Here is a 27,610-nt window from a genome sequence, read left to right as displayed (position 1 = left end):
TGCCATCTCCTCCCCCCCTCTCTCTGATGCCATCTCCTTCCACCTCTCTCTAATTCCATCTCCTCCCCCTCCCTCTGACGCCATCTGCTCCCAGTTTTCTGGACCCGGATTCGACCCGGAAGTTGTTCCCTTTTACACCAGCGTTACCCGGAATTATGCTGGGTAGGGGACGCCGGTGAATTCATGCCCGGAGCCGGCTCTCGGAGATAAAATCATCTCCAAGCACCGGGAAACCTGCCAACCGTCAACCCTGCAACGCTGACCGACGTGCTGGGGCCAACCCAACACCCAAGTAAGCTGCTGGACTGCCCCCAGCCTCCGTTTATGAGGTGAATGGATGCCGCACACAGGCATACATTCACCTCTGCTGCTGTTTGCATAGTACTGGGTCACCCATTTACACGGCCCCTGACTCCGGGGAAGCCCAGTGTCCGACCCTGAACATTTGCCGGGTCGGACAAGGGTAACAGGACCCGGGTTATTTTTTTTTTATTTGCCCTTTTACACCAAGCCCCGGCCCGGACTGGAGCGGCAATAACCCGGTTCGCGACTCTGGTGTAAAAGGGATATAAGTGCACATATGGCTCACACCCAGCAATCACTACTATGCTGTTACTAGCAGTATAATACCTGGGGTCACCTGGTGCCAGCTGCAGCACTCTCCCTCCTGCCTGCCATGCACACGAGGAAGGGACGTTTCCCTGGTAACACAGCTCCTCCCACTCTGCCCCACACAGGAAATACACTGTGGCTACAGCCTCGGGGGAGTCTGGGAGCCCAGCCGAGTACAAACTACAACACAATGGCCGCCGCTGTATGAGGACACACAATGAGACATCACTAAGAGACTGGTAGAAGCGGCAATTGCATTGAGAGAATGCACAGAGAGAGTTCTGTGAGGTGCGGTCACCGGTAGTAGTTTCCATGCTATAATACGACCAGAAAGGTTCCATAATAATTGTCCCTTGTGTAACGGAGCGGCGGCCATTTTCCCGAAGACCAATCCACGCGTTCAGTGGCGGCAGCATCTCGGCTTCCTGCTGGGGCAGCGCTGCTGAATCTTAGGTGAGGCCTCTCACTTCCAGAAGCCACGGTGATAAGGTTACGGGGGACCGAGAGAAGATATTGCTGTATCTGGCAGCAGGTGATGGTATTGTACTGCCCTGGTGTTATTATACAGGCGGAGCAGCCTGTGGTGTCTGGTTATAAGGGAAGGATCGGCCTGCGGTGTCCTGTAATACAGGGGGAGCAGCCTGTGGTGGACTCCTGTGATACAGGGGGAGCAGCCTGTGGTGGACTCCTGTGATACAGGGGGAGCGGCCTGTGGTGTCCTGTGATACAGGGGGAGCGGCCTGTGGTGTCCTGTGATACAGAAGGAGCGGCCTGTGGTGTCCTGTGATACAGGGGGAGCGGCCTGTGGTGTCCTGTGATACGGGGGAGAGAGTGGCCTGTAGTGTCCTGTTATTCAGGGGGAGCGGCCTATGATGTCCTGTTATACGGGGGAGAGGCCTGTGATGTCATTTTATACAGATGGGGAGCGGCCTGCGGCATCCTGTCATACAGGGGGGGGGGCATACTGTTTATACATGGGGAGCGGCTTGCTGCGTCCTTTTATACAGGGAGGAGCATCCTGCAGCGTCCTGTTATACCGGGGGGGGGGGGGGTGTTCTGTTTATGCAGGAGGAGCGGCCTGTGGCATCCTGTTTATGCAGTTGGAGCAGCCTGTGGTGTGAGCGGCCTCTGCCGTCCTATTTATACAGGGGGAGCGGCCTATGGCATCCTGTTACAAATGTTATACAGAGGGAGCAGCCTCTGGTGTGGTGTTATTATTATATAGTTCAGCTGCCTCTGCCTTTTTTTAAGATTACCATTAGGGAGCAGCTTTTGGTGTCCTGTTACAAAACAAATTTATTTTATATAATTTTTTTCAGGGTTTTGAGTCTCTGATATCTTCGTAGTAGTATGATGATTATACAGTGCGAGCAGCCTTTGGTGCCCTATTACAATTGTTTTCAGACAACCATGTACTACAATGAACGTTGTAGTGGTATTCTATAGCGCTTATACTATACATGTACCCATTGTTCTCTGTATGATATATATATATGTGCACATTAGAGGCAGCTGTTCTGCCTCTGTGTAGATTTTTCTTATGGTGGCCATACACTACTGGGATGTATCGCAGCAGTGTATGGCCATGCGACCCCCTCCGAGCCACCTGGGACCTGCATACGATGCATCACATGCTGTCATTTCACATGCAATGTATCCCATGCGACCCCATTCCCAGCCACCAGGATGAGGGCCGAGTCGGCGGGTGGGCAGCAGGTCCGACCTCCTGCTCAGGTCCGAGGTGAATCCAACCCAAGGCAGACGTCAAACACATCCGATTTCTCAGCCCGTTCCATCGGGATCGGGTGAAATTGGCCCAAATCGGACTAGTGGATGGGCACCTTTTACCTAATATGTTACATGTGTACTGTGTGGTGTTTATTGTAATTATATTTACACCTAGACAACCGAGCGGTGCGGAAACGGAGTGTTTACTAGACGTCACGTGAGGATGAGACACGTCACTGATTCCCTGAGGATGGACAAGGACCAGAGTCACATGACTGAGAGTATTCTAAATATCACCCTGGAGATCATCTACCTGCTGACTGGGGAGGTGAGGGGTTCTGGGAGCGTCACTGTGACATCACCTATATCTATAGTAGTAATACAGGGACGTGACTGGGGAGGTGAGGGGATCTGGGAGTGTCACTGTGACATCACTTATATCTATAGTAATAATACAGGGACGTGACTGGGGAGGTGAGGGGATCTGGGAGCGTCACTGTGACATCACCTATATCTATAGTAATAATACAGGTACGTGACTGGGGAGGTGAGGGGATCTGTGAGTGTCACTATGACATCACATATATCTATAGTAATAATACAGGGAGGTGAGGGGAACTGGGAGCGTCACTGTGACATCACTTATATCTATAGTAATAATACAGGGACGTTACTGGGGAGGTGAGGGGATCTGGGAGTGTCACTGTGACATCACTTATATCTATAGTAATAATACAGGGACGTGACTGGGGAGGTGAGGGGATCTGGGGGTGTCACTGTGACATCACTTATATCTATAGTAATAATACAGGGACATGACTGGGGAGGTGAGGGGATCTGGGAGTGTCACTGTGACATCATGTATATCTATAGTAATAATACAGGGACGTGACTGGGGAGGTGAGGGGTTCTGGGAGCGTCACTGTGACATCACCTATATCTATAGTAGTAATACAGGGACGTGACTGGGGAGGTGAGGGGATCTGGGAGTGTCACTGTGACATCACTTATATCTATAGTAATAATACAGGGACGTGACTGGGGAGGTGAGGGGATCTGGGAGCGTCACTGTGACATCACCTATTTCTCTTTCAATGGTCCTGGTGACACAGCTTCACATTGGGATGTAGGAGGGTCCGCAGGAGCCAGGCACCTATCCTAAAGCTTTTGGAGGGTAGGCTCCTCCCCTACTGCATCCCAGATTCCTCAGTTCGTGTTAGGTGCCCACTGGAGTGGGTGCTATTCTAAAGGGCTGCTGGAGCAGCCGAAGGAGTAGAGTTAGTTAGGGTTTTTATTATTTTATTAACTTCTACACTAGCTAGGTAGGCACAGTGTGAGGATTCTAATTAGTGAATCCTCACACTGCTAGCGCAGCAGGAGCTGACAGAAACGAGTCCTGTCAGCTCACTGTGCACGAGGGAGACGCTGTCTGGCCTCCCTGTGCAGCGCTTACAGCTTCTTTTAAGAAGCTGCCTGGGCTCCGGAGCGCTCTGAAACCGGCTTCACGCTAGGTGGGGATCATGGGGGACAGGCGCTCCGTGATGGCGGCGGCCATTTTCTGCGGAGCTTACACACTGAGCTCCTATACTGAGAGGACAGCAGTGTTGTTACAGGCATGTTCCGAGTGGTCCCCAGCTGAGGGGGAGATACTGGAACGAGGAGATCCTACAATGGGAGCGGCTGTCTGGGGGTAGTTGGCGCCAAAAGTCACAGACCCCGCAGCAGCAGGGACTTGGTCCCTTCCCTCACTCTGTTTTTGGCGCCATTCAGAACGCTTGCAGCGGAGCTGAGCTGGCTTACTGATCCTGACAGAGTGATTGGATTTCCTGGGCTTCGCTTTCCCCATTCTGAAGACTACAGAAAGCTAAGTGGCTGAGTACACTGTATATAATGTATGTACATTTAATGCTGTGACTGTGTTATTGAGAACATCATGTCTGAGCAACAGTCTGTGGTTTTGGGGGAGGGAGCCTTAAATGCATTGAGCGCTTGCAGTGGTTGTACACTGAGAATTGTCCCTGAGGGGGGCTTATGTATTTATATGCGCTGCTGTGAAACCCATGGGGAGTGAACCCCAGAGGGTAGTGCATCGGACCTTGCGAGGGTTAAGTCCCTGAGACAGGTCGGAAAATGCTTTGGTGCATTACTGGACAGGCAGAGTGATGGCTGGTAATTTCCCTAGACCAGGGCCATTCTCTCAGCAGTCCGGCCAGCTCTTTGCCTCGGACCCAGACAGATCCTGACTTATACAAGTCATGCAGGATACTGCTATGGGAATCAGCAGGTTTAAATTACTTGTTTGACAAGCTTTATGGTTACTCTGGGGGGACCCCTAAAAGGTCTGATTCAGTGCCATTATTAGCTGCTGATGAGGAGGGAGAGTACACAGACATACCCTGGGTTCAGGGTGATGTTTCTGAAGAGTCCTCACCCTCAGGGGTGGAGGATTTGATTACTGCTGTAAACAGGCATTGAATTTGTCTGTGAAGTAAAAAAAACTCCTGCTAAGGTTGTTTTTAAGAGACAGCGTGAGGGAAATGATATCTCTCTGCAGACAAGGGTTTACAAGATTTATTGGAAAACCCCTGATATCTCTCTGCAGACAAGGGTTTACAAGATTTATTGGAAAACCCCTGACAAAAGGCTTTAGATGCCAAAATAGATGGTTAAGCCTGTATCCCATGCCTGAGGATCATGCAGACCTCTGGGAGAAAGTTCCAGTGGTAGAGGCTTCTGTGGTATACTTGTCAAAAACCAACTGTGCTACCAGTGCAAGCCTTCAAGCAAGCAAGTCCTCTGATTGGCTTCAGTCTGGGTCTCTAAGGCCAGGATTGGTGGGTCAGTGACCTGTGCTCTAGTTGACATACTGTCTTTTGTGTGTTGTTACTAGGCAGAGAAGTATAATGCTGCTGCAGAAATGTGATGCAGGCTGAGCAGGAAGCTCTCAAAATGGCTGCCAGAGTTTCCTCAGTGTTTGGAATGCCAGGAGAGTGCTCTGGCTTATAGCTTGGAAGGCAGATAACAAGTCTAAAAAGGCTTAGAGGCATTTGCTTTTAAAGGAAAGCTGTTATTGGTTTACAACTGGAAGAGATTAATAAGCAGGCCACAGGTGGAAAAAAGCACTTTCCTGCCTACCCCTGCAGCCAAAGCAGACATCAAGGTTTTCTGCTTTCAGGCCATCCTTTCGGCCCTCCCCTAGAGGAGGTGCGTCCTTTTGAGGACAGTCTTTTAAGGGATAGTCTCAGTCCTCCAGGGGCAAGGCCCCAAAGTCAAAATTTGGTTCTTGTTATAAGAAACCATAGGAGAGGAAAAATCCTCCGCATACTGCCAGGGGTTTTGCCCGGCGGTGTTTAAGGAGGGGGGACCTCTGTCACTGTTCAGAGACGCAGGGGCACTGTTAAGACCGGAACGCTTGGGTTAGAAATATAACCCAGGGTTAAAAGATTCCCTTCAAAGTTCTTCCACCGAGAAGGTTCATTCCTACACCACTGCCAAAGGAGGCTCGGCTCCGTACAGCTCTCTTGGGAGCGGCTCATTCTCTGTTAGAGAAGGGTGTGGTAGTCCCGGTCCCCAGAGCGGAGGGAAAAAAGGCTTTTATTTCACTCTGTTTTTGGTGCCCAAACCAGACGGGTCTTTCAGCGGATCCTAAACTTAAAGGCATTAATAGCTTTTTGTGGGTAGACCATTTCAAAATAGAGTCTCTACGGTCTGTGCTGCTAAGCCGGGACCAGGGAGAATTTTTAGCGTCCATGAAGGTCCAGGACGCATACTTGCAGGTTCCTATCCACCCGGAACTATTGGGGTGTGCGATAGGAGACCTTCTCCTGTAATTACAGGCGTTACCTTTTGGTCTGGCCACAGCGTCAAGGGTATTCACCAAATAATGTCAGAAATGGCGGATGTGCTTCGACTGACGGAAATCATGGTTATTCCATTTTTGGACGACCTGCGGTTTAAAGCGGAGTCAGCAGACAAGTGAAGAGTCACTTGGCAGAAACCATCAGGTTTTGCAGATTCACGGCTGGCTTTTAAATTTACAAAAATCTCAATCGGTGCCGTCACAGAGACTCCAATTCTTGGGGATTGGTCTGGATACCCAGTTGCATTGGGTGTTTCTACCAGAGGCATAGGCCAGGGATCTGGCTGCCTTGGTACAGGAGATCCTAGGGTCTCAGAGCACAGCAGTATGGGGGTGACTCAAACTGCTGGGGAAGATGATGGCGTCTTTCGAGACGTTACAGTTCACCAGGTTCCACTCTAGAGTGTCCCAGCGGACAGGGAACTCTCAGACCATGAGGTCAGAACAAATGGTGTTGTTTTCAGAAACTCGATCCTTCCTAAAATGGTGGATGGAGGTGGATTCCCTTCGGGGGAGTCGGTCCCTGCAGTCCTGGAGCTGGGTGGTAGTCACTACCGACGCCAGTCTCAGAGGCTGAGGGGCAGTTGTCGTGGACCTGCGTCTGCAGGGCTTGTGGACTTTAGAGCAGAAAGACTGATACTTTACAGTCTGCCTTACTGATCAACATCTTGGAACTGAGGGCTGTGTGGAAGAGGTTTTCTCTGGCGGGAGAAAAGATTACAAGAGCTCCCTTTTAGACATTCAGACCGACAACGTCACAGCTGTGGCGTATCTGAATCACCAGGGAGGCACACACAGCAATCTGGCCATGTGGGAAGTGTCCCGAATCTTCTTGTGGGCGGAACAGAATGTTCTAGCATTATCAGCAATCTTCATACCAGGAGTGGAGAATATAGAGGCCGACTTCCTGAGCAGGGAGAAACTGATGGAAGGAAAATGGAGGCTGAATCCACAAGTATTCCACTAGATTACAATAAGGGGGAAACCCCGGATAGGGACCTGAAGGCATACAGGTTCATCCATCAGGTATCCAGGTTGTATGACAGGACGTGGGATCCACTGGCAGAAGCAGTGGATGCCATGACTATCCCCTGGGAGGGGAATCTTCTTTATGATTTAACGCCAGTTCCAATGCTGGCAAGAGAGTTGAAAACAATACAGGCCCAGACAATTCCAGTAATTTTAGTGGCCCCAGATTGGCCAGGGAGATCCTGGTACTCGAGGCTTCAGAGATTCTCTGTGGACTCGTGGCGTCTACATCTGAGGTCAGACCTTCTAAAACAAGGACCGTTCAACCAGCTGGATTCAGCTCGATTAATTTTGACGGTCTGGCTGTTGAAAACGCCATTTTGAGGAATATAGGATTCTCAAAGGCGGTGGTTAACGCAATGAGGAAAGCCAGAAAGTCAGTGTCTTCTGTAAATTATTTTGGGGCCTGGAAGACCTATATTTGGTGGTGTGTAAGACAGAGGTCACGCACATCGAGATTTAAAATGGCTAAATTGTTGGAGTTTTTTACAGGAGGGCCTTTCCTCTGGGTTAGGCCTTCAGTCACTCAGAGTACATATCTCGACCGTGTCAATTTTTCTTTCCAAAGAAGGATTGCGTTAGAACCAGAAGTACAGACCTTCCTGCAGGGGGTTTATCTATTGAAACCTCCCTACAACCAACCAGTAGCGCCAGGGGAATTATTTCTGGTTCTGGAGTACCTTAAAGAGGCGCCTTTTGAGCCGTTAAGGTCGGTTGACCTTAGTTTCCTTTCAGGGAAGCTGGTATTTTTGTTGGCGGTGGCGTCAAGAAAAAAAAAAAAAAAAAAAAAAAATATATCGGAGTTGATTGCTTCGTTCTTCAAGTCTTCCTCCCTTATATGTCACGATGATAGGGCTGCCTTTCGGACAGTACCCCTAGATTTTTACCAAAAGTAGTCTCTGCTTTTCATCTAAATCAGGAGATTGTTCTGCCTGTGTTTCAACCCTCAGAGGGTTGTTAGGAAAAGGGACAAATTAAGGAATTTGGATGTTGTGCGCGTCTTGCGCGTTTATGTGGACAGAGTTAAGAGTGTCAGAAAGACTGATACTTTACTGGTTTGTATGACATACACAAACTTAGTTGGCCTGCTTCTAAGCAGACCATTGCTAGGTGGTTGCGCTCTGTTATTGCGTTTGCATATACTAAAGTTGGTAGGCCTGTACCGGCCAGGATTAATGCGCATACCACCAGGTCGGTTGCCACCTCTTGGGCGGTTCGACATGGGGCAACAGCTGAGCAGGTTTGCAGGGCTGCCACTTGGTCTTCTGTTCATATTTTTGCCAAATTCGATAGGTTCCGTGAGTTCGCGTCGGTGGACGCATCATTCGGGCAAGCAGTGATGAAAACTGCAGACCTGAGCGTACCCACCCAAAAGGACCGGCTCTGGAACGTCCCAATGTGAAGCTGTGTCACCAGGACCATTGAAAGAGAAAAAGGGATTTTTGTAAGAACTTACCGTTCGAATCCCTTTCTCTGATATGGTCCTGGTGACACAGCGATCCCTCCCTTACGCTCAGTAAGTATGCCAGTGTTCATGATGTTTCATGTTATAATTGGTTGAAAAGTTAAATTTAAAATTGTGCATATAATATGTGCAGGTGTTTGTACTGAGTTAATGTATTCCAGTGGCTTTGAAAGATTGAACTGAGGAATCTGGGATGCAGTAGGGGAGGAGCCTACCCTCCAAAAGCTTTAGGATAGGTGCCTGGCTCCTGCGGACCCTCCTACATCCCAATGTGAAGCTGTGTCACCAGGACCATATCAGAGAAAGGGATTCGAACGGTAAGTTCTTACAAAAATCCCTTTATCTATAGTAATAATACAGGTACGTGACTGGGGAGGTGAGGGGATCTGTGAGTGTCACTATGACATCACATATATCTATAGTAATAATACAGGGAGGTGAGGGGAACTGGGAGCGTCACTGTGACATCACTTATATCTATAGTAATAATACAGGGACGTTACTGGGGAGGTGAGGGGATCTGGGAGTGTCACTGTGACATCACTTATATCTATAGTAATAATACAGGGACGTGACTGGGGAGGTGAGGGGATCTGGGGGTGTCACTGTGACATCACTTATATCTATAGTAATAATACAGGGACATGACTGGGCAGGTGAGGGGATCTGTGAGTGTCACTGTGACATCACATATATCTATAGTAATAATACAGGGACGTGACTGGGGAGGTGAGGGGATCTGGGAGTGTCCCTGTGATGTCACTTATAGCTATAGCAATAATACAGGGACGTGACTGGGGAGGTGAGGGGATCTGGGAGTGTCACTGTGACATCACTTATATCTATAGTAATAATATAGGGATGTGACTGGGGAGGTGAGGGGATCTATGGGTGTCACTGTCACATCACTTATATCTATAGTAATAATACAGGGACATGACTGGGGAGGTGAGGGGATCTGGGAGCGTCACTGTGACATCAGTTATATCTATAGTAATAATACAGGGACGTGACTGGGGAGGTGAGGGGATCTGGGAGCGTCACTGTGACATCACCTATATCTATAGTAATAATAAAGGGACATGACTGGCAAGGTGAGGGGTTCTGGGAGCGTCACTGTGACATCACTTATATCTATAGTAATAATACAGGGACATGACTGGGGAGGTGAGGGGTTCTGGGAGCGTCACTGTGACATCACCTATATCTATAGTAATATTACAGGGACATGATTGGGGAGGTGAGGGGATCTGGGAGCATCACAGTGACATCACTTATATCTATAGTAATAATACAGGGAGGTGAGGGGATCTGGAAGTGTCACTATGACATCACTTATATCTATAGTAATAATACAGGGACGTGACTGGGGAGGTGAGGGGATCTGGTGCGTCACTGTGACCTCATATATCTATAGTAATAATACAGGGACATGACTGGGGAGGTGAGGGCATCTGGGAGCGTCACTGTGACATCACTTATATCTATAGTAATAATACAGCGATGTGACTGGGGAGGTGAGGGGATCTGGGAGCGTCACTGTGACATCACTTATATCTATAGTAATAATACAGGGATGTGAGGGGATCTGGGAGTGTCACTGTGACATCACTTCTATCTATAGTAATAATACAGGGACGTGACTGGGGAGGTGAGGGGATCTGGGAGCGTCACTGTGACATCACCTATATCTATAGTAATAATAAAGGGACATGACTGGCGAGGTGAGGGGTTCTGGGAGCGTCACTGTGACATCACTTATATCTATAGTAATAATACAGGGACATGACTGGGGAGGTGAGGGGTTCTGGGAGCGTCACTGTGACATCACCTATATCTATAGTAATATTACAGGGACGTTATTGGGGAGGTGAGGGGATCTGGGAGCGTCACTGTGACATCACTTATATCTATAGTAATAATACAGGGACGTGATTGGGGAGGTGAGGGGTTCTGGGAGCGTCACTGTGACATCACCTATATCTATAGTAATATTACAGGGACGTGATTGGGGAGGTGAGGGGTTCTGGGAGCGTCACTGTGACATCACCTATATCTATAGTAATATTACAGGGATGTGATTGGGGAGGTGAGGGGTTCTGGGAGCGTCACTGTGACATCACCTATATCTATAGTAATATTACAGGGATGTGATTGGGGAGGTGAGGGGATCTGGGAGTGTCACTGTTACATAACTTATATCTATAGTAATAATACAGGGAGGTGAGGGGAACTGGGAGCGTCACTGTGACATCACTTATATCTATAGTAATAATACAGGGACGTTACTGGGGAGGTGAGGGGATCTGGGAGTGTCACTGTGACATCACTTATATCTATAGTAATAATACAGGGACGTGACTGGGGAGATGAGGGGATCTGGGGGTGTCACTGTGACATCACTTATATCTATAGTAATAATACAGGGACATGACTGGGGAGGTGAGGGGATCTGTGAGTGTCACTGTGACATCACATATATCTATAGTAATAATACAGGGACGTGACTGGGGAGGTGAGGGGATCTGGGGGTGTCACTGTGACATCACTTATAGCTATAGCAATAATACAGGGACGTGACTGGGGAGGTGAGGGGATCTGGGAGTGTCCCTGTGATGTCACTTATAGCTATAGCAATAATACAGGGACGTGAGGGGATCTGGGAGTGTCACTGTGACATCACATATATCTATAATAATAATATAGGGATGTGACTGGGGAGGTGAGGGGATCTATGGGTGTCACTGTCACATCACTTATATCTATAGTAATAATACAGGGACGTGACTGGGGAGGTGAGGGGATCTGGGAGCGTCACTGTGACATCACCTATATCTATAGTAATAATAAAGGGACATGACTGGCGAGGTGAGGGGTTCTGGGAGCGTCACTGTGACATCACCTATATCTATAGTAATATTACAGGGACATGATTGGGGAGGTGAGGGGATCTGGGAGTGTCACTGTTACATAACTTATATCTATAGTAATAATACAGGGACGTGACTGGGGAGGTGAGGGGATCTGGTGCGTCACTGTGACCTCATATATCTATAGTAATAATACAGGGACATGACTGGGGAGGTGAGGGTATCTGGGAGCGTCACTGTGACATCACTTATATCTATAGTAATAATACAGCGATGTGACTGGGGAGGTGAGGGGATCTGGGAGCGTCACTGTGACATCACTTATATCTATAGTAATAATACAGGGACATGACTGGGGAGGTGAGGGGATCTGGGAGTGTCACTGTGACATCATTTATATCTATAGTAATAATACAGGGATGTGAGGGGATCTGGGAGTGTCACTGTGACATCACTTATATCTATAGTAATAATACAGGGACGCGACTGGGGAGGTGAGGGGATCTGGGAGTGTCACTGTGACATCACTTATATCTATAGTAATAATACAGGGACGTCACTGTGGAGGTGAGGGGATCTGGGAGTGTCACTGACATTACTTATATCTATAGTAATAATACAGGGACGTCACTAGGGAGGTGAGGGGATCTGGGAGCGTCACTGTGACATCACTTATATCTATAGTAATAATACAGGGACGTGACTGGGGAGGTGAGGGGATCTGGGAGTGTCACTGTGACATCACCTATATCTATAGTAATAATACAGGGACGTGACTGGGGAGGTGAGGGGATCTGGGAGCGTCACTGTGACGTCACTTATATCTATAGTAATAATACAGGGACGTGACTGGGGAGGTGAGGGGATTTGGTAGCGTCACTGTGACATCACTTATATATATAGTAATAATACAGGGACATGACTGGGGAGGTGAGGGGATCTGGGAGCGTCACTGTGACATCACTTATATCTATAGCAATAATACAGGGACATGGCTGGGGAGGTGAGGGGATCCGGGAGCGTCACTGTGACGTCACTTATATCTATAGCAATAATACAGGGACGTGACTGGGGAGGTGAGGGGATCTGGGAGCGTCACTGTGACATCACTTATATCTATAGTAATAATACAGGGACGTGGCTGGGGAGGTGAGGGGATCTGGGAGTGTCACTGTGACATCACTTATATCTATAGTAATAATACAGGGACGTGACTGGGGAGGTGAGGGGATCTGGGAGCGTCACTGTGACATCACCTATATCTATAGTAATAATAAAGGTACATGACTGGCAAGGTGAGGGGTTCTGGGAGCGTCACTGTGACATTACTTATATCTATAGTAATAATACAGGGACATGACTGGGGAGGTGAGGGGTTCTGGGAGCGTCACTGTGACATCACCTATATCTATAGTAATATTACAGGGACATGATTGGGGAGGTGAGGGGATCTGGGAGCATCACAGTGACATCACTTATATCTATAGTAATAATACAGGGAGGTGAGGGGATCTGGAAGTGTCACTATGACATCACTTATATCTATAGTAATAATACAGGGACGTGACTGGGGAGGTGAGGGGATCTGGTGCGTCACTGTGACCTCATATATCTATAGTAATAATACAGGGACATGACTGGGGAGGTGAGGGCATCTGGGAGCGTCACTGTGACATCACTTATATCTATAGTAATAATACAGCGATGTGACTGGGGAGGTGAGGGGATCTGGGAGCGTCACTGTGACATCACTTATATCTATAGTAATAATACAGGTACATGACTGGGGAGGTGAGGGGATCTGGGAGTGTCACTGTGACATCACTTATATCTATAGTAATAATACAGGGATGTGAGGGGATCTGGGAGTGTCACTGTGACATCACTTCTATCTATAGTAATAATACAGGGACGTGACTGGGGAGGTGAGGGGATCTGGGAGCGTCACTGTGACATCACCTATATCTATAGTAATAATAAAGGGACATGACTGGCGAGGTGAGGGGTTCTGGGAGCGTCACTGTGACATCACCTATATCTATAGTAATATTACAGGGACGTGATTGGGGAGGTGAGGGGATCTGGGAGCGTCACTGTGACATCACTTATATCTATAGTAATAATACAGGGACGTGATTGGGGAGGTGAGGGGTTCTGGGAGCGTCACTGTGACATCACCTATATCTATAGTAATATTACAGGGACGTGATTGGGGAGGTGAGGGGTTCTGGGAGCGTCACTGTGACATCACCTATATCTATAGTAATATTACAGGGACGTGATTGGGGAGGTGAGGGGATCTGGGAGTGTCACTGTTACATAACTTATATCTATAGTAATAATACAGGGAGGTGAGGGGAACTGGGAGCGTCACTGTGACATCACTTATATCTATAGTAATAATACAGGGACGTTACTGGGGAGGTGAGGGGATCTGGGAGTGTCACTGTGACATCACTTATATCTATAGTAATAATACAGGGACGTGACTGGGGAGGTGAGGGGATCTGGGGGTGTCACTGTGACATCACTTATATCTATAGTAATAATACAGGGACATGACTGGGGAGGTGAGGGGATCTGTGAGTGTCACTGTGACATCACATATATCTATAGTAATAATACAGGGACGTGACTGGGGAGGTGAGGGGATCTGGGGGTGTCACTGTGACATCACTTATAGCTATAGCAATAATACAGGGACGTGACTGGGGAGGTGAGGGGATCTGGGAGTGTCCCTGTGATGTCACTTATAGCTATAGCAATAATACAGGGACGTGAGGGGATCTGGGAGTGTCACTGTGACATCACATATATCTATAATAATAATATAGGGATGTGACTGGGGAGGTGAGGGGATCTATGGGTGTCACTGTCACATCACTTATATCTATAGTAATAATACAGGGACGTGACTGGGGAGGTGAGGGGATCTGGGAGCGTCACTGTGACATCACCTATATCTATAGTAATAATAAAGGGACATGACTGGCGAGGTGAGGGGTTCTGGGAGCGTCACTGTGACATCACCTATATCTATAGTAATATTACAGGGACATGATTGGGGAGGTGAGGGGATCTGGGAGTGTCACTGTTACATAACTTATATCTATAGTAATAATACAGGGACGTGACTGGGGAGGTGAGGGGATCTGGTGCGTCACTGTGACCTCATATATCTATAGTAATAATACAGGGACATGACTGGGGAGGTGAGGGTATCTGGGAGCGTCACTGTGACATCACTTATATCTATAGTAATAATACAGCGATGTGACTGGGGAGGTGAGGGGATCTGGGAGCGTCACTGTGACATCACTTATATCTATAGTAATAATACAGGGACATGACTGGGGAGGTGAGGGGATCTGGGAGTGTCACTGTGACATCATTTATATCTATAGTAATAATACAGGGATGTGAGGGGATCTGGGAGTGTCACTGTGACATCACTTATATCTATAGTAATAATACAGGGACGCGACTGGGGAGGTGAGGGGATCTGGGAGTGTCACTGTGACATCACTTATATCTATAGTAATAATACAGGGACGTCACTGTGGAGGTGAGGGGATCTGGGAGTGTCACTGTGACATTACTTATATCTATAGTAATAATACAGGGACGTCACTAGGGAGGTGAGGGGATCTGGGAGCGTCACTGTGACATCACTTATATCTATAGTAATAATACAGGGACGTGACTGGGGAGGTGAGGGGATCTGGGAGTGTCACTGTGACATCACCTATATCTATAGTAATAATACAGAGACGTGACTGGGGAGGTGAGGGGATCTGGGAGCGTCACTGTGACGTCACTTATATCTATAGTAATAATACAGGGACGTGACTGGCGAGGTGAGTGGATCTGGGAGTGTCACTGTGACGTCACTTATATCTATAGTAATAATACAGGGACGTGACTGGGGAGGTGAGGGGATTTGGTAGCGTCACTGTGACATCACTTATATATATATAGTAATAATACAGGGACGTGACTGGGGAGGTGAGGGGATCTGGGAGCGTCACTGTGACATCACTTATATCTATAGCAATAATACAGGGACATGGCTGGGGAGGTGAGGGGATCCGGGAGCGTCACTGTGACGTCACTTATATCTATAGTAATAATACAGGGACGTGACTGGGGAGGTGAGGGGATCTGGGAGTGTCACTGTGACATCACTTATATCTATAGTAATAATACAGGGACGTGGCTGGGGAGGTGAGGGGATCTGGGAGCGTCACTGTGACGTCACTTATATCTATAGTAATAATACAGGGACGTGACTGGGGAGGTGAGGGGATCTGGGAGTGTCACTGTGGCATCACTTATATCTATAGTAATAATACAGGGACATGGCTGGGGAGGTGAGGGGATCTGGGAGCGTCAATGTGACATCACTTACAGTATATCTATAGTAATAATACAGGGACATCACTATGCTGGTGAGGATATCTGAGAGTGTCAGTGATATCACTGATATATTATTACTACAGTGACCTAATTGGTGGATTTTGGTAATTACATATCATAGCACTAATAGAGGGTGATGACTGGGAGTATAATTTTTATTTACAGTTTCTTATATAGCGCAGCAGATTCCTTTGCGCTTTACAATTTTAGACAGTGATAAAACGAACTGGGTAACAACAGACAGACTTGGGGGTTAGAGGGCCCTGCTGCAAGCTTACAATCTATAGGGACATAGGAGGGAAACACAAGGACAGGCACCAGTAATAGCATAGCAGTCCCACCAAGTTACAAGTCCAGAAGGGAAGCTATATAATACATAAGTGCCTCAGAGTGTTATGCGTGTGGTATATAAATATTATGTCTTGCCTGAAGAGGGGAGTTTTCAGGGAACACTTGAAAGTTTGGAAGCTAGTGGAGAGTCTTATTGTGCATGGAAGGGCATTCCATAGGCTGGGAGCAGGCCGATGAAAGTCCTGCAATAGTGAATGGGAGCTAGTGATCCGTGCAGGAGAGAGACGCAGATCTTGTGTAGAGCGGAGTGGTCGAGATGGGAGATATTGTGTGAAGTAAAGAGACATATGGTGCAGTATGGTTAATAGCTTTATATGCGAGTAGAAGTGTTTTATATTGTAAACGGTAAGGTACGGGCAAAGTATGCGAGTGCATGCAGTAATAGTATATTTTCCAATACACAGGGTTACAAAGTAGTGAAGAAGACATCCAGTGACCATGAGACACCCAGTTGCCATCCCTGTGTGTCAGGAGAACTGAGCAGGACCCAGAGCCCCATCACAGTGCCTCCACCTCACTCACTGATACATGGGAGAGACAAGGAGCAGAGGATCCTGGATCTCACCAATAAGATCATCCAGCTGCTGACCGGAGAGGTGACTGCTGGGAATGGGGCATTATACAGAAACACCGGGGGATGTGACTGGAGAGGTGACTGCTGGGAATGGGACATTATACAGTAACACTGGGGATGTGACCGGAGAGGGGACTGCTGGGAATGGGACATTATACAGTAACACCGGGGATGTGACCGGAGAGGTGACTGCTGGGAATGGGGCATTATACAGTAACACCGGGGGATGTGACCGGAGAGGTGACTGCAGGGAATGGGGCATTATACAGAAACACCCAGGGATGTGACTGGAGAGGGGACTGCTGGGAATGGGGCATTATACAGTAACACCAGGGGATGTGACCGGAGAAGTGACTGCTGGGAATGGGACATTATACAGTAACACCGGGGGATGTGACCGGAGAGGTGACTGCTGGGAATGGGACATTATACAGTAACACCGGGGATGTGACCGGAGAGGTGACTGCTGGGAATGGGGCATTATACAGTAACACCGGGGGATGTGACCGGAGAGGTGACAGCTGGGAATGGGGCATTATACAGTAACACCGGGGGATGTGACTGGAGAGGTGACTGCTGGGAATGGGGCATTATACAGTAACACCGGGGGATGTGACCGGAGAGGTGACTGCTGGGAATGGGACATTATACAGTAACACTGGGGGATGTGACTGGATAAGTGACTGCTGGGAATGGGACATTATACAGTAACACCGGGGGATGTGACCAGAGAGGTGACTGCTGGGAATGGGATATTATACAGTAACACCGGGGGATGTGACCGGGGAGGTGACTGCTGGAAATGGGACATTATACAGTAACACCAGGGGATGTGACCGGAGAGGTGACTGCTAGGAATGGGACATTATACAGTAACACCGGTGGATGTGACCGGAGAGGTGACTGCTGTGAATGGGACATTATACAGTAACACCAGGGGATGTGACCGGAGAGGTGACTGCTAGGAATGGGACATTATACAGTAACACCGGGGGATGTGACCGGAGAGGTGACTGCTGGGAATGGGACATTATACAGTAACACTGGGGGATGTGACTGGATAAGTGACTGCTGGGAATGGGACATTATACAGTAACACCGGGGGATGTGACCAGAGAGGTGACTGCTGGGAATGGGATATTATACAGTAACACCGGGGGATGTGACCGGAGAGGTGACTGCTGGGAATGGGGATTATACAGTAACACCGGGGGATGTGACCGGGGAGGTGACTGCTGGAAATGGGACATTATACAGTAACACCGGGGGATGTGACCGGAGAGGTGACTGCTGGGAATGGGACATTATACAGTAACACTGGGAGATGTGACCGGAGAGGTGACTGCTGGGAATGCTACATTATACAGTAACACCATGGGATGTGACCGGAGAGGTGACTACTGGGAATGGGACGTTATACAGTAACACCGGGGGATGTGTCTGGGTGATGACTGTATCACTGTGTGTGTCGGGTTTCTATAAGGTGTCAGGATGTCACTGTCTATCTCTCCATGCAGGAACGGGAGTATATAGAGGAACACAAGGGTCTGTGCAGGAATGTAATGATGGAGAATCACTTGGCCCTCACATCACTGGGTAAGAGGAGACTTTGTTTTATTGTACAGGGGCGAGCAGGTATTGGGCCCCCCTATATACACGTATCATTTGCTAATCCACATGTACAATATATTCAGTCACTGTGTGTCCTACAGATGGGCCCAGTAACAGAGATACCCCAGAGAGATGGCCCCGTCCTCTGTATTCCCAGCACTGTACAGAGGAGACTCACAGGACCCCACAGGAGGATCAGGTAGGTGGGAATTAGGGTCTCCCCAATATTCCTAAGTGACTGCACGGATATTGTACTGTGTAAACTCACTAGCATCAAACATTACTAATGAGATATTTTTTTGTAGGTTCAATGTGAAGATATTAAGGCAGAAGAGACGTATGTGACTGACATTAAGGCAGAAGACACAGAGGAAGAAGAGATGTATGTGACTGACATTAAGGCAGAAGACACAGAGGAAGAAGAGACGTATGTGACTGACATTAAGGCAGAAGACACAGAGGAAGAAGAGACGTATGTGACGGATATGAAGATAAGAGAAGAGTCTTATGTGTCTGATAAGAAAGAAGATACAGAGACAGAAGACACACATATGAGGGGTGATCAGCAGTGTAATAAAGAGGAAATCCCTAAAGATATCAGCACAGGTGAGGAATAATCATTTCTTCGACGATCCCCATGGCAGCCATAACACTGGGATGTTTCCTTTCCCCTATAGATTAGACAGGAGTTTTTTCTCTAGGACCGCCCACCTTGGGTATAACCGCCTCCTCCTCCTTCACCTCAGTGTCTTTTTTTCCTGTGTCCGTTTAGAGAGGACAGAGTAGGAGTATTTTGTTTGTTTCAAGCAGGGTTACCTCTTCTCTATGGGGTGGCTCCCCGGGGAGAAGAAGATGTGAGGGGGAATGGATTTATCTATACCCCTATGCATATGCCTGATTATTCCTGCAGAAGTTAAATACTTCACAGCAAATGCAGTCACATTATGGTGCTATGTACATACGTTTCAGGAAGCTTTCCCAGCATGGATACAGCGTTTTGGTCTGGGAGTCAAGGCATAAGTAGGCGGCTCTGGTAAGAGACATGCTGCAGTCTGGGCTGTAAGCCGCGACTGCACGCTGCAGAGTTAGCACTGTGAGGGCGGAAGTACGCGGCGGCGTCTTACTTCTGCCCAGAGCAACACTGGTGTGCAGCTAAAGTACTTCCCCGGAAACACAGGGAACAATTTTTGTTCCGCTCAGCCATCCTGATTATTAGACTGGCGGTGCATTAAGGGTTAATGTCGCCCTATTTAAACAGAGCTCAAACGCTACTCCTTGCATTGAGTTAGCTTTTGCCGATATGGATGTGCCTTCCTCCCCCTAAGCTGGATAATGCCCCTGTGAGGTAAGCCCTTTGGTTTTGGGCATTTAGTTGTTTTATTTTCTAGTTACTTAGTATACATTATTTCTCTTTCAATGGTCCTGGTGACACAGCTCAACATTGGCTCCTCCCTTCTGCATCCCAGACTCCAGTTCGTGTTAGGTGCCCACTGGAGTGGGTGCTATTCTAAAGGGCTGCAGGAGCAGCCGAAGGATTAGAGTTTGTTAGGAGTTTTTTATTTTATTAACTTTTACACTAGCTAGGTAGGCACAGTGTGAGGAATCTCATTGAATCCTCACACTGACAGCGCAGCAGGAGCTGACAGAAGCGCGTCCTGTCAGCTCACTGTGCACAGGGGAGACACTGTCTGGTCTCCCTGTGCAGCGCTTACAGCTTCTATTAAGAAGCTGCCTGGGCTCCGGAGCGCACTGAAACCGGCTTCACGCTAGGTGGGGGTCGTAGGGGACAGGCGCTCCGTGATGGCGGCGGCCATTTTCTGAGGAGCTTACACACTGAGCTCCTGTATGAGAGGACAGCAGTGTGTCACAGGCATGTTCCGAGTGATCCCCAGCAGAGGGGGAGACACTGGAACTAGGAGATCCTACAGTGGGAGCGGCTGTCTGGGGGTGGTTGGCGCCAAAAGCCACGGACCCCGCAGCAGCAGGGACTTGGTCTCTTCCCTCACTCTGTTTTGGCGCCATTCCGAACGCTTGCAGCGGAGCTGAGCTGGCTGACAGATCCTTGCAGAGTGATTGGATTTCCTGGGCATCGATTTCCCCACTTCTGAAAGCTTCAGACAGATAAGTGACTGTGGTACATTGGCTCTGTATAAAACGCCTGTACTTTGTGCACTGTGACTGTGTTATCTTTTGCATCATGTCTGAGCAACAGTCTGTGGCTTTGGGGGAGGGAGCCCTTAATGCATTGTGCGCTTGTAGTGTTTGTACACTAAACTTTACCCCTGAACAGATGGTCAAGGGGGGCTTGTGTATTACTTGCGCAGGTGTGAGACCCATGGGCAGTGAACCCCAGAGGGTATAGCAATCGGAGCCTGCGTGGGCCAGTGCCCTGGGCAGGTCTGTAAATGCCTTAGTGCAATTGCTGGACAGGCAGAGTGATGTGTTGGTATCTTCCCCTAGACCTATGTCATCATCTCAGCAGTCCTCTGGCTCCTTGCCTCTGACCCAAGCAGATCCTGGTTTCTAACAGGTCATGCAGGATACTGCTAAAGGGATCAGCAGATTTAATGATTTGTTAAACAAATTTGATGGTGATACTGTGGGTACCCCTAAAAGGTCTTATTCAGTGCCGTTGCTTGTTGCTGAATCTGAAGAGGAGGGAGAGTACACAGACATCCCCTGGGATCAGGGTGATGACTCTGAGGATTCCTTGGCCCCAGGGGTGGAGGATTTGATTACTGCTGATAAACAGGCTCTGAGTTTGTCTGTGGAGGATAAAACTCCTGCAAGAGGTGTATTTAAACGGCAGCGTAAGGAGACTGTTACCTTCCCTGCGGATGAAGGTTTACAGGATTTATTGGAAGGGGCTTGGAAAATGCCCGATAAAAGGCTTCAGATGCCTAAGAGATTTTTAAGTCTATGCCCCATGCCTGAGGCTCATGCAGACCTTCTGGGAAAAAGTTTCGGTGGTAGACGCTTCTGTGGCACGGCTTTCTAAAGCCACGGTGCTCCCTGTCCATGGGGGGCAGCCTTTAAGGACCCCGTAGACAAGAAGCTTGAAGGAAACCTCAAGGCAATATTTGAAGGGGTAGGCTTCACTTCACGCCCTGTGATAGCATCAGCCTGGGTCTCTAAGGCCATGATTGTGTGGGCCAATGACTTATGTACAATTTTGCATGCTGATCCAGGTGTGTTACTGCTAGCTGAGAAGCTAAAAGCAGCTGCGGAGTATGTGCTTGAGGCTGAGGAGGAAGCACTCAAAATGGCTTCCAGAGTATCCACGGTGTCCGTCAATGCCAGGAGAGTGCTTTGGCTTAAAGCCTGGGAGGCAGATAATGAATCAAAAAAGGCCTTGGAGGCATTGGCTTTTAAAGGAAAGCTGTTGTTTGGTTCCGAGCTGGAAGAGATTATTAAGCAGGCCACGGGAGGCAAAAGTACTTTCCTGCCGGCTCCTGCAGCTAAACAGGCCTCAAGGTTCTCTGCTTTTAGGCCGTCCTTTCGGCCCGCCCCTAGAGGGGGTGCGTCCTTTCGGGGACAGTCATTTAGGGGAAAGTTTCAGTCCTCCAGGGGCAAGGCCCCAAACTCAAAGTTCAGTTCCTTTCATAAGAAACTGAGCACCAAAGGTGAGGATAAGCCCTCAGCATGACTATCTGGGGAATATCCCAGTGGTGGTCAAGGTGGGGGGGTGTCTGAGATGGTTCAGGGACGCTTGGGCATTGTTGGACCGGGATCCTTGGGTGTTGGACATTGTATCCCAGGGTTACAGGATTCCCTTCAAAGGTCTTCCTCCGAGAAGATTCATACCTACACCACTGCCAAAGGAGCTGCTCTTCTGGGGGCGGCTCAATCTCTCTTAGAGTGGTGATCCCGGTCCCTCGAGCGGAAGAAGGGCTTTTATTCCACTCTGTTTTTGGTGCCCAAGCCAGACGGGTCCTTCAGACCAATCTTAAATTTAGGGGAAAAAAGGTATTCACTAGGAATAATCAGGCGCCTTGCAATGAGCTGGATCTCCAGTGAAAGCAACTGCTTTACTGTGGAGGTAGTCACTCCCCACTGGAAGAAAACCACAGAAAAGAAATACTCACACAAGGTGGGTGAAGCAGCGCTTAAATCAATGAAGTATACCAGTAATGAAAAGGTATAACAATTTTACTGATTCTGTTAAAATCACAATAATAAAACAATGACAATAAATATAATACAATAATGGTATAAGATAGTGGGGGGGGGAATAAACGTAAATTGGAATGAATATCAAAATGGTAAATAATAAGAATAGGCCCCGCCTCAATGGACAGTCAGAGTAAGCTGTGTTGACACTGATATGAAGTATGCAGGTAAGTGCACTTTACCAATAATAAACGGTGGATCCTTTGAATATGAAGTATGCTGGGAGTCCTCACGATGTATGCGGCTGGAATGGTTGCCGCTGGAGGTGGTAAGTATCGCTTGGTGTAAACAGACCATATGTTGGTGCGAGACTGGTGAATGTTGACTCGGAATACCAGAATTTGTCTGCAGCGATCCCAGATGAATGATCCCAGCGATGGAATACAGATGTGGCTTCCATGCTTAGTAGCAGTCCACACTGGTGTAGATGGTGATGACCAGTGGTAGTTTGCACGGTGTCCGCCAATAGGAACAAAATGTCCAAGTGAAGAATATGAATGGAAATGATGTCCAAATGAAACAAAGGTGTCACAGCTGTGTCCAGAGGTGGGGGGCAGTCACCTAACGCGTTTCACTGCGTCCTGCAGCTTTATCAAATCTTAAATTTAAAGTCTTTGAATCTCCATCTGTGGGTAGACCATTTCAAGATGGAATCTCTACGGTCCATGCTGCTAAGCCTGGACCATGGAGAATTTTTGGCGTCCATGGATGTCCAGGACGCATATCTTCATGTTCCTATCCACCCGGAACATCAGGCTCTCCTGAGGTTTGCAATAGGAGACCTACATTTGCAATTCCAGGCGTTGCCCTTTGGACTGGCCACAGCACGAAGGGTATTCACCAAAATTATGTCCGTGATGGCGGCTGCTCTCCGACTGAGGGGAATCACTGTGATTCCGTACCTGGACGACCTGCTGTTCAAAGCAGAGTCGGCGGAGAGGTTGCAGAGTCACTTGGTAGAAGCCATCAGGTTTTTGCAAGTTCACGGTTGGCTTTTAAATTACAAAAGTCTCAGCTTGTGCCGTCACAGAGAATCCAGTTCCTGGGTGTTGTCCTGGATACCTATCTACATTGGGTATTTCTACCAGAGACAAAGGCCAGGGACATATCCATCTTGGTTCGGGAGATCCTGGGGTCTCAGAGTCCATCGGTTTGGAGGTGTCTCAAACTGCTGGGAAATATGGTGGCGACTTTCGAGATGCTACAGTTTGCCAGGTTCCACTCTCAAGTATTCCAGTAGAACATTCTGACATCCTGGTCAGGGAATACTCAGACCATGAAGTCAGAGCGCATAGTGCTGTCTCCAGAAACCCGGTCTTCCCTGGAATGGTGGATGGAGGTGGATTCCCTCAGTGGGGTCGGTCTTTGCAGTCCTGGGACTGGCTGGTAGTCACTACCGACGCCAGTCTCAGGGGCTGGAGGGCAGTTGTTCTTGACCTTCGCCTTCAGGGCTTGTGGTCCTCGGAGGAGTCTGCCGATCAATATCCTGGAACTGCGGGCTGTGTGGAGAAAGATTACAGGGTCTTCCTTTGCGGATTCAGACGGACAATGCCACGGCTGTGGCGTACCTGAATCATCAGGGAGGCACACGCAGCAGGCTGGCCATGTGGGAGGTTTCCCGAATCTTCTTGTGGACGGAGCAGAATGTTCCAGCGTTGTCAGCGATGTTTATCCCAGGGGTGGAGAATGTCGAGGCCGATTTCCTGAGCAGGGAGGAACTGCTAGAGGGGGAATGGAGCCTGAATCCACAGGTATTTCACCAGATTACAGTGAAGTGGGGAACTCCGGATGTGGACCTTATGGCATCCAGGTTCAATCATCGGGTACCCAGGTTCTATGCCAGGACAAGAGATCCACTGGCCGAAGCAGTGGATGCAATGACTATCCCCTGGGAGGGGAATCTGCTTTATGTTTTCCCGCCGTTTCCAATGCTGGCGAGAGTGTTGAAAAGAATCCAATCCCAAGGAATTCCGGTGATTCTAGTAGCCCCAGATTGGCTAAGGAGGTCCTGGTACTCGAGGGTTCAGAGATTGTCTGTGGACTCGTGGCGTCTACCTCTGAGGGCAGATCTGTTAAGCCAAGGGCCGTTCTTCCACCTGGATTCATTAAATTTGACGGCTTGGCTATTGAGACCGCCATCTTCAAGAACAAGGGTTTCTCAGAGGCTGTGGTTAACACCATGGTAAAGGCTAGGAAGTCGGTGTCTTCGGCTAACTATTATAGGGTCTGGAAGACCTATATTAGGTGGTGTGAAAGGCAGAAGTCGAATACATTGCGATTTTGACTTTCTAAATTTCTGGAGTTTTTGCAGGATGGTTTCTCGTCTGGTCTAAGCCTTCAGTCACTCAAGGTACAGATTTCCAGAAGAGGATAGCATTGCTACCGGAGGTGCAGACTTTCCTGCAAGGGGTTTCACGGTTGAAACCTCCCTACAAGCAACCAGTGGCTCCATTGGATTTATCACTGGATCTGGAGTGTCTCCAAAGGGCGCCTTTTGAGCCATTAAGGTCGGCTGACCTTAAGTTCCTTACATGGAAACTTGTCTTTTTGTTGGCTGTTGCCTCGGCAAAGAGATTGTCAGAGTTGGGAGCATTGTCCTGCAAGTCTCCCTTTCTTATTTTTCATGATGACAGGGCTGTTCTTCGAACAGTACCCCAATTTTTGCCAAAAGTAGTCTCTGCTTTTCATTTGGATCAAGAGATAGTTCTGCCTGTGTTTCAACCCCCAGAGGGTTCCAGGAAGAGGGACAAATTGAGGAATTTGGACGTTGTTCGCGCCTTGCGCATTTATGTGGACAGGGAAGACTGATACTTTGCTAGTCTTGTATGATGTGCACAAGATTGGTTGGCCTGCGTCTAAGCAGACCATTGCTATGTGGTTGCGTTCGGTCATTGCCTTTGCATATACGAAGGTTGGTAGGCCTGTTCCGGCCAGGATCAACGCGCATACCACCAGGTCGGTCACCACCTCTTGGGCGGTTCGACATGGGGCCACAGCTGAGCAGGTTTGCAGGGCCGCCACTTGGTCATCTGTTCACACTTTTGCCAAATTCTATAGGTTCCATGAGTTCGCGTCGGAGGATGCATCATTCGTGCGAGCAGTGATGAGAGCTGCAGACCTGAGCGTACCCTCCCAAAGGACCGGCTGTTGAACGTCCCAATGTTGAGCTGTGTCACCAGGACAATTGAAAGAGAAAAAGGGATTTTTGTAAGAACTTACCGTTCGAATCCCTTTCTCTGATATGGTCCTGGTGACACAGCGATCCCTCCCTTACGCTCTGTAAGTATGCCAGTGTTCATGATGTTTCATGTTATATATGGCTGAAAAGTTAAAAAAAATTTAAAAAATTGTGCATATAATATGTGCAGGCATTTGTACTGAGTTAATGTATTCCAGTGACTTTGCAAGATTTAACTGAGGAGTCCGGGATGCAGAAGGGAGGAGCCTACCCTCCAAAAGCTTTAGGATAGGTGCCTGGCTCCTACGGACCCTCCTACGTCCCAATGTTGAGCTGTGTCACCAGGACCATATCAGAGAAAGGGATTAGAACGGTAACTTCTTACAAAAATCCCTTTTTTCTTGTAGTGTGCCTACAGAAGGACACCAGTACCGAAGAAAAGAGTATTTAAGAAGAAATACATTGAATCAAATTGCATGTCATGTGACAAAGTATTCTCTGCTAGTCAGAATAAATCATTATGTGAAAATTGTGAGATAAAACAAAAGGATTCCACAAGGTATGAAATAAAGAAGAAACCTGATCATACTGAAGGAACTTATGTTATGGATGAAGCAGAATTTTGTATCTAAAGACGAATTTGCGCAATCACAGATAGCAAAGAGATCCAGATCCCAAGCTGGGTTTAGTCAGGATCAATGTTCCCTCTAATTTTACGAAGGCTGTGTGCCGCAAAAGATTTTGGCTGTGCAACTTTGGAAGGAAATTAAAATTTTTGTGCGTCACTTCTTTACTTCAAAATGATATTAAATATTTAAACATTCAAAACACAGCAAACAATGTATTTAATGGGTGAAACACACATTAATTGAGTCCACAACTGCAAAAAGGGACCACTGCTGCTTTGTGCGCTCTGTTGTAATGTCTGTGCGCACGCTCGTCGAGTTGTGTGCGCGCGCACGTGCGCACAGCTTAGAGGGAACACTGGTCAGGATGAAGGTTCATCAGGTATGGATGATCCAGTAAAGAATTCCACAGATGAATCGGGTGAAGTTGGGAATGACAGGACCTTCAATCTTGATATTGTTGAAAATGTGTTAAAAACCATATATAAAGCTATGAACTACCAGGAAGCCCCAGGTACTTCGGTTGAAAAGTATCCTCTATTTGAAGACCGATCTAGAAGGGGAAGGACCTTCCCGCTGAACAAAGTAGTAAGAGAGATGATTGCTAAAGCATGGATAAATGTGGACAAGAAGTTCACCCTTAGTAACAGAGTGGATAAGATGTATCCGTACAAGGATGAAGAGTTTATTGGATGGTGTAAGATACCAAAGGTGGATGCAGCTGTAGCGGAACTCACGTTGAGGTCAACTATACCAGTGGAAGACGCGGCTGCTTTCAAGGACTCTATGGATAAGAAAGTAGAAAATTCTTTACGGAAGGTGCATACCGCTTCTTCGGGGGCTCTTAAATCATCGGTAGCTATTGCTTCTGTATCCCGTGCCCTTAGACTCTGGGCAGCCAACCTACATACCGATGTAGAAGACAAGATATCAAAGTCATATATATTACGCAGCTTAGAAATAATGCAAAAATCCGTTGATTATTTATGTGAAGCATCTCTTGACTCTGTGTCTTTTGCATCAAAGTCCATGGCGGCTGGAGTGACGGCAAGAAGGGCATTGTAGCTTAAGCCATAGAGTGCCGATGCAAATTCTAAAAATAAATTGACAGCACTACCCTT

The 27,610-nt window shown here is 48.0% G+C and overlaps 1 protein-coding gene across 3 annotated transcripts; it reads left to right on the top strand.

Moving 5' to 3' along the window:
• The first annotated feature begins 586 nt into the window (after positions 1-586).
• On the top strand, positions 587-26,404 carry LOC146010205 (uncharacterized). 3 transcript variants are annotated; one of them, XM_083151226.1, is made up of 7 exons: positions 587-1,065; positions 2,516-2,668; positions 16,735-16,926; positions 18,422-18,500; positions 18,617-18,714; positions 18,821-19,121; positions 26,271-26,404. In XM_083151226.1, the coding sequence occupies exons 2-7, from the start codon at positions 2,564-2,566 to the stop codon at positions 26,312-26,314; spliced, it is 819 nt and encodes a 272-aa protein (XP_083007352.1). In that variant the 5' UTR covers positions 587-1,065; positions 2,516-2,563; the 3' UTR covers positions 26,315-26,404. The 3 variants fall into 3 exon arrangements, with proteins under 3 accessions (XP_083007352.1, XP_083007350.1, XP_083007351.1); XM_083151224.1 differs by having other exon boundaries at positions 18,599-18,714; XM_083151225.1 differs by having other exon boundaries at positions 587-1,144; positions 18,599-18,714.
• Positions 26,405-27,610: the final 1,206 nt, after the last annotated feature.

This window comes from Crinia signifera, chromosome 6 (genome assembly GCF_055691185.1).
Source record: "Crinia signifera chromosome 6, ASM5569118v1, whole genome shotgun sequence".
NCBI lineage: Eukaryota > Metazoa > Chordata > Amphibia > Anura > Myobatrachidae > Crinia > Crinia signifera.
This window is presented reverse-complemented; position numbering and strand designations above follow the sequence as displayed.

Coding starts and splice junctions, on each gene's coding strand:
- LOC146010205 (XM_083151224.1), top strand. CDS start 2,564: ATGAGACACGTCACTGATTCCCTGAGGATGGACAAGGACCAGAGTCAC. Junction 16,927..18,421: donor TCCAGCTGCTGACCGGAGAG/GTGACTGCTGGG, acceptor CTCTCCATGCAG/GAACGGGAGTATATAGAGGA. Junction 18,715..18,820: donor GGACCCCACAGGAGGATCAG/GTAGGTGGGAAT, acceptor ATTTTTTTGTAG/GTTCAATGTGAAGATATTAA.